Consider the following 8,454-nt stretch of genomic DNA (forward strand, 5'->3'; position numbering starts at 1 on the left):
ACCGTCCGAATTCCGATTTCACACACACACACACGCACACACACACGTACACACACACGCGCACGCGCGCGCACTACCTTCAACTTCTATTCTGAAGGATAAAATATAGAAACGACTTTTGATAGGCTTCGTTTAATAAATATTCATTGTAAATATTGGTTTAATTTAGGCGTATGTAGGTTCAGGCTTGTGGGCAGGGGCTGGCTTGTAAGCGGGGGCGGGCTTGTAGGCAGGAGCAGGCTTGTAGGCAGGAGCAGGCTTGTAGGCAGGAGTAGGCTTGTACTCGGGGTACTGGGCTTCACCCTCATAGCTGACCTCAGCCACGTAGCCAGAGTCGCCGTTGACAGTGTATGCGACCTTCTGCAGACGACCGTCGGGAAGGAGGACGTAGTAGGATCCCTGGGTGTCGTATCCGTCACGGGCCTCTTGGTGACCAAAGTCGTTGCCGGAGTAGTCATCCTTCACGGCGTAGTTGAAGTCGTACTTAGCGGGAGCCTAATGAAAATCGAATTAATATGCGTCGAATAGAACCAATAATATACAGTTCATTTATAGGATGAGAAACCAAGTTCATAATTGATACTAATTGAGCTTACATCATAGGTTGCCGGAGAAGCATATCCATAGGAAGGCTGTGAAGGAGCAGCCAGAGTGACGGCTACAAGGGCGAGAGCGATGAACTCAACATTAAAATACTTTATCTATTAATCTATCTATACATGCATATAGATATACATGTGTGTACATTTTACATATATAGATACTAAATGTATGTGTATATATTTATATATATAAAGATGCTTACACATTATAAATAAATGGGATAAAAGCATCAACAAACTCCTGTATTTCTACAAAACAACTATGATAAAGATCTTTTACCTTAGTGAACATGATGAAGAGGATGGATCAAATATGATGTTTCGAACTAGGCTCAGGTACCTTTTATACTCCATGTCCCTCACAGACACGCCCCTTAGTTCCTCCCTCTCCCTCTGTTACCTTCCTTAACCTTGGTATGGGTGAAGGTAAGGAGTTGATGAGTTGAGGTGTGACTGAGGTTGATTTGGACAAAATTCGTTTGATGAGGTAAAATCGTGCCGGTCATTTTTTTTACACTGAGAAGTAGAGATTAGAAAGGAAATGTTTATGTCTATGGCAAATAACTCCATAACTATAAATGGACACACACACACACACACAAACACGCACATAAACACACACGCACATAAACACACACATATATATGTGTGTGTGTATGTGTGTGTGCAGACTTGCATATATATACATATATATACTGTATGTGTGTATGGATGCATGCGTGTATGTGAGTGAAATGAAATATATACATAATGATTGAGTAGACTAATCCTAAAAGTGTAGCCATTAAAATCGGCAGAAACGATCGAATGTGTAGTGGTTAAGGTTAATAAATACATTAATGTTCATGCTGTGTACACACGGGTACGCAAACACACGCAGATATATGTATAAATATATATAACTATATGTATTGATATGCACCCAAATTATATATATGTATATATATATATATATATATATATATATATATATGTATGTATGTATATATACACATATATGAAAATATATACCCACACACACACACACGCACACACGCATATGTATATATGTAATATATATATACATATATATTCACATATATATGCATACACCCCCGCACACACATACATATATGTGTGTGTGTGTGCGCGCGCCCACATAAATGTATATATATATATTCATATATATATGTATGAATATGCATACACAGATACACCCAAATATGTATATATGTTATATATATGTACACACATACACACACATATATAAATATATATATGTATAATATACATATATATATATATATATATATATATATATATATATATATATATATATACATACATATGTATATATATACACATATGTGTATATATACATATGTATATATATACATACATACATGTGTGTGTATGTATACACATATATGTATATTATATATATATATGTTCATACAGCACACACACACATACACAAAACTTATAGTTACATGCATATACGTACATAGGCATATGAACATAAGAGTGTGTTTATGGACCTATGTAGATGTATACAGATAGATAAATGAAAAGAGAGAAATAGCCAAAGACAGAGGAGAGGGAGGTAAAGGACATGTAATGGAACGAGGAAGAATTTGACAAGGACATTTATATATTTCTAACATAGAGTAATTTCTTTAGCCTTATCTATGCAGTTAAGCTTAAGGATCTGATCACGTATGGGAGCAACCACGAACCCATGAATGTTGGAAACTTTGATTACAATGGTCGGGACACAGACTTCAGGTATATTTGCTCTTCATATCCTGTTTTACTTGATTTAAATTGCATCGCCTGAGTGAAACGATTCTGATCCGCCGATTATTGCAAGATCCAAAATTAATAAGAGTAATTGTGATACATGAGAAGCATGGGCATATTTCCGCTAGAAAATATCTGAAATGAAATGGTTCTGCCTTCCATACTTTCATTATGGTTATCATGGCCAGAACATATGAAGAGACATATCCGTGTATGAGAGTAAGGTGGTTGAGATTTTGAATTGAATGCTACTTAATGATGATGATAATAATGAAAATAATAATTATAATACCCAAGATCCAAAATTAATAAGAGCAACTGTGATACTTGAGAAGCATGGGCATATTTCCAACTACAAAATATCTTAAATGAAATTATGGTTATCATGGCCAGAACTTATGAAGAAAATTCGTGGCAATGACTTACCAATGACATATCCGTGTATGGGATTAGGGTGGTTGAGATATTGAAGTGAATGCTACTTAATGATGATGATAATCATGATAATAATAATGATAATACGAAGAAGAAGTTTTCGCATAACTGATGTGGGTCCAAGAGTGCCAAATGGCAAAATATACGGAGACGAGCTTACCTGCGGAAAGTCGTTTAGAACCGTACACAACACAAGTTAATGGTCATTTCCTCGTATGCACATCTCACTGAGGACAGTATAGTATAATGTATATAGCTAATGCTATAAACAGCCTATGAAGTTACTTAAAAAAACTGACAATATTTCGTTAGAGCGTTGGGAGATGGATTCAATATGGGAATCATCAAGTTCTTATTCGTACGTACAGATGTTTCTGCAATGATGAATTTTACATTTTTTACGTGTTATTTAGATTATATAATATATATAATATATAATATATTTTAAATATATTATTATATATATATATATATATATGTATATATATATATATATTATTATATATATAATAATATTATTTAGGATAGGTAATAAATGAATGGTGATAGAATTTTCGTTTAATTAATAAATAGTCATCAAATGTATATTCAAGTTTGTTTCACTAAGCATAGGCAGGAGCAGGTTTGTAAGCAGGGGCGGGCGTTGTAAGCAGGGGCGGGCTTGTAAGCAGGGGCGGGCTTGTAAGGGCAGGGGCGGGCTTGTAAGCAAGGGCGGGCTTGTGGGCAGGAGCAGCCTTGTACTCGGGGTACTGAGCTTCACCCTCGTAGCTGACCTCAGCCAGTAGCCAGAGTCCCCGTTGACAGTGAAAGGCGCCCTTCTGCAGACGACCGTCGGGAAGGAGAACGTAGTAAGAACCCTGATATCGTAACCGTCGCGAGCTTCCTGGTGACCGAGTCTTTTCCGTAGTCGTCCTTCACGGCATAATTGAAGTCATACTTGCAGGAGCCTAAAGAAAAGTGAAATTAATATGTATCAAATATGAACATTGGTAAACAATTTGTATCTTGATGAATATTGTATAAAATTATCGGTATGGGAATTTTTCTTCTTACGTCGTAGGTTGCAGGAGGAGTATATCCGTAGGAAGGCTGTGAAGGAACAGCCAAAGTTACGGCCACAAGGGCGAGAGCGAGGACGGTCTGAAATTAGACACAAACTTTAAAGTTTTGAAAATAATTACTAATGTAATATAGTACATGCACCCACACACATGCATACATTGTGTGTGTATGTGCAACTAATATATTTGATTTTGGGGCGGTATGTAACCCAGCTTTATATATGTGATGTTACTGAAATGTGTATGCCAATGTTATTCTATTTATCTGTTGTTACTACATGTCTTGTATAATCTTATGTATTGTCACATGCCTATATTCCCATACACACATACATATAAGTATGGCCATTGCTTTACCTGTTTATTTGTCTCTCGTTGCCACACTAGACATTCCTATGTTGTATTGTCTATCCCCTTCCACAAGAGCTATGGATTGTTGTAACACTACCTTTCATCACCATTGATTGTCATATGTTAAGCACATGATCTATGCCCATCTTTAGACCACTGTAGGAGATGACAGGCAGACTCCCTGCGGTGAGCCAAGGAGCAACACCTCGCTCCTTGGCACAGCCGTACTCCATCATTACTATACAAATAAAGGAGTCAAGACATCTTGGTCGTCTACCTTACACCTTAAGCTCGCCAACTACCCTACTCTTGTAGGGCCCATCATTCCGGCTCTTACACGGTAAACATTATGGATTATGAAAGGATAAGGGATTTCTCACCTTAGTGAACATGATGGTGAAGGTACTCAGAACATCGAGCATTGGCTTTTATACTCGTGTCAGAAAAAGACACGCCCTCCGCCCCTCCCTTTCCCTCCTCTAACCAACCTTTACCTTGGCAGGGGAAAGACGTAAGTACTTTCCGTTGTTCGAAATGAGAATGATAGTCTTTGTCAAATCTATCTAATCCGTGTGTTATTTTGATTTCACCTTATTTTCAGATTCTTTCTCTCTCTCTCTCACACACACAGATACATGTGTGTAAATGTAAAAATGAAGATATATAAAGATAATCTGTGAGAGATAGACGCAGCGTGTTATTAACAGTGATTATTCTTGTTTATTGTAGTTTCCTTTTCTTTACAGTTAGAAATGACACAGCAAACTAATATTGTCTCCACAGCATACCATATAAGGTGTTAATATCAGACTGTGGCAAGCAGCACAGTGGCCTTTCATGGGCTAAATACCATTATATTGGGCCAGTCATAGACCATCATAGATTCGATGCTTAGATTTCGCAAACAATCTGCATTCTATGGAGGCTTAATACCAGAAGTGTATCAGTGACATTTTCTATAGCTGGCCAAAAGCAGAACACAATAAAATGCATGACCTTAAATGAAGACCAGCTTCTGATGACCACTAGTATCCTGATGTAACAATATGTATAGTCGCAATCATATAAACATCTATATTCCAGATTTGACGCCATATTGGGCATTGAAAACAATGCAGAATTTAAGCCTATCTTTTCACAAAACCTTTATGATTATTCTCCCTCTTGTAGTAGCCCTTCTTTTATTTTTCGTTCCTAAATCTGCTTGCAGGTTAATGATCACAAAGGTTCTGTGCAAATGTCATGTAACGTTGGATATTCAGGGTTAAAATACAAAAGAATATTACAACGAGTTTTGAACCATCAAAAGAATGATTTCCTCCTTCCGTGCTATGTCTTATCTCTTAACACAAATTACTGTTGCAGCAAAATATTATGGCTTCATAATGTTAATCATACGTTTATTTGATTTAAACTGCATTGCCTGAATGAAGCGATTCTGGTCTCGCTGAATATTGCTAGATCCAAAATTGATAAGAGTAATTGTGATACTTGAGAAGCATGGGCATATCTCCAACTACAAAATATCTTAAATGAGATGGTTCTGCCTTACATACTTTCATTATGGTTGTCATGGCCAGTACTTATGAAGAGAATTCGCGGCATACCAGTGACACATCAGTGTATGGGAGTGGGGTGGTTAGGATACTGAAATGATAATAATGATGATACTACAAATGAAATTTCGTATAGCTGATGTGTGCCAGACAGAGCCAAACGGCAAAACACATGCGGAGACAAACTTGCCGGCAGAAGGTCGTTTAGGACTTGCAATGATTATCTCTTAACACAAATTACTGTTGCAGCAAAATATTATGGTTTTATAATGTTAATCAAATGTTTATTTGATTTAAATTGCATTGCCTGAATGGAGCGATTCTGATCCGCTGAATACTGCTAGATCCAAAATTGATAAGAGTAATTGTGATACTTGAGAAGCATGGGCATATTTCCAACTACAAAATATCTTAAATGAGATGGTTCTGCCTTACATACTTTCATTTTTGTTGTCATGGCCAGTACTTATGAAGAGAATTCGCGACAATGACTTACCAATGACACATCAGTGTATGGGGATCGGGTGGTTAAGATACCAAAATGATAATAATGATGATACTACAAATGAAATTTCGTATAGCTGATGTGTGCCGGACAGAGCCAAACGGCAAAACACATGCGGAGACGAACTTGCCGGCAGAAGGTCGTTTAGGACCGTACGCAACTCAAATTCATGGTTGTTTCTTCGTGTGCACATCTCTTTATGTTCGTACCTGTACTCACAGATGTTTCTGCAATGATGAGTTTTACATTTTTTCGGTTTTGCTTTCACTAAGAAGCTTCTTTTCACAGATAGCAGCAACTTATATGTTTAAGATTTCGATAGACATTTTAAACTGTTTGTCTGCACACTATTTCACTATTTTTAATGATGAGCTCCCTGTATTTGCAATGTAATTTTCAGTTTATAAAATCGCCCATTCCTCATGCCTAAATTCACTTATACGGGGCGATGAAGGAAGGTGATTATAACTTCACAATTGTAATGATTTGAAATGACGTGTTTAGATCACACACAGACACATACACACACATATATATGTAAATATATAACCTTGCAATCTATCAGGATAGGTAATAACAACGAATAGTGTTGAATTTTCGTTTAATTAATAAATAGTCATCAAATGTATATTCAAGTTTCATTTAAGCATAGGCAGGGGGTACCGAGCTTCACAATCGTAGCGTAGTGTGTGTGTGCGTGTATGTGTGTGTGTGTGTGTGTGCGTGCATTCGTGCGTGTGTGTGTGCGCGTACACACACACACATATATATATATATATGTAGATATGTATATACAACACACACACACACACGCGCGCACACACACACACACACAGACAGACACACATCTGTGTGTGTTTGTGTATTTTACTCCAGAAGAATAGGTTCAACCGTGTCGTACATACATGTATATATATAATATATATATATTATATATATATATATATATATATATATATATATATATATATATATGTAGATATATATATATATATATATATATATATATATATATATATATATATATATATATATATATATATAACACACACGCACACACACACACACACGGTTCAACCGTGTCGTAAAGGCTAATTAGTATCTTCCCGAGTAAATTATTTCCCCTTCTCCTCCCGCTAACATAAACCTGACCAGTAGGTGCTAGAAATGTCGGCTTTTGTTCCTCCTAAACATGAATTACCTGCTCAAGAAGAATGCAATGACGTGAAGAGTATCCTTGCATATTGCTTTTACAAAGGACATGTTATATAGGTTCAACCATGCTATGAGGATATATGAATTGCGTCCCGACTAAATTACCCCCTCTTAACACGATACACCTCAATTAGGAGAGGATTTTTTCCTACTGGGGAATAATAAGGTCTGCTGCTGATAGTAATATGTAAATATGTAAATAGATAAACTAATTAATAAGTTCATATTCTGGCAATTGCGTAAACACACACATACACATCTCATTTACACTTCTGAGAATGGTACTTCCATAGAATGCATGTACATACCTACACTTACATACACTCTCAGGCACATAAGAGCACGAATACTACCCACTCATAACACCGTTTTGAGACAAAAATATGACCTACCCTGGCACTATTTTCTGAATGGCTTACCATGTTCTAGGAAATCTCTTTATACATGTACATCTTCACCCGTGTTCGTAGTCGTTCCTTCTGTTAAGGATGATTAAATGTCATGTAGAATCTAAACATCTAACCCTAATCCGTGCCCAATACCCAACGTGTAATAATTAGATCTGTCTATCATTTGCATAATGGTTCTTTGCAAAGGTGTCCATTTCCGAATCTGAAATGCATGGTTTTGTATTTTGTTTCGACATCCTTGAATTCTACTATGACATGGTTATATGCAGTTTATACATATATTCACGGATTTATAAACATACATGTAAGCACTTGTACGATCACTAACCTCATTTAAATATTTGTGCAATATGCATTGTTTGCACACACACGCACACGCACACATATATACACACACACGCATATCTATGTGTGTGTACATATATAGACGTATACATACATACATACATACATATATATATATATATATGTATATATGCACACACACACACAGACACACACACATAAAAATATATGTACTTTTATATGTATGCTCATGTG

The 8,454-nt window shown here is 36.4% G+C and overlaps 1 protein-coding gene and 1 long non-coding RNA gene across 2 annotated transcripts; both read right to left on the reverse strand.

Moving 5' to 3' along the window:
* Nucleotides 1–165: 165 nt before the first annotated feature.
* LOC119586771 (cuticle protein 7-like) lies at nucleotides 166–894 on the reverse strand. Its single transcript, XM_037935496.1, has 3 exons — nucleotides 883–894; nucleotides 597–680; nucleotides 166–495 (listed from the first exon to the last, which is right to left on the reverse strand). Exons 1-3 carry the CDS (start codon nucleotides 892–894, stop codon nucleotides 166–168), a joined length of 426 nt encoding a protein of 141 aa, XP_037791424.1.
* A 2,843-nt stretch (nucleotides 895–3,737) lies between these two features.
* LOC119595853 lies at nucleotides 3,738–4,633 on the reverse strand. The gene is made up of 3 exons (XR_005230724.1): nucleotides 4,609–4,633; nucleotides 3,870–3,956; nucleotides 3,738–3,763 (listed from the first exon to the last, which is right to left on the reverse strand). It is a non-coding gene; the product is annotated as an uncharacterized LOC119595853 (long non-coding RNA).
* Nucleotides 4,634–8,454: the final 3,821 nt, after the last annotated feature.

Source organism: Penaeus monodon, chromosome 3, assembly GCF_015228065.2.
Source record: "Penaeus monodon isolate SGIC_2016 chromosome 3, NSTDA_Pmon_1, whole genome shotgun sequence".
Taxonomy (NCBI): domain Eukaryota; kingdom Metazoa; phylum Arthropoda; class Malacostraca; order Decapoda; family Penaeidae; genus Penaeus; species Penaeus monodon.

Bases quoted from the DNA above. Each gene is read 5' to 3' on its own strand.
- LOC119586771 (XM_037935496.1), bottom strand. The intron at 496-596 runs GTAAGCTCAATT...GATTTTCATTAG, and splicing joins CTTCTCCGGCAACCTATGAT to GCTCCCGCTAAGTACGACTT.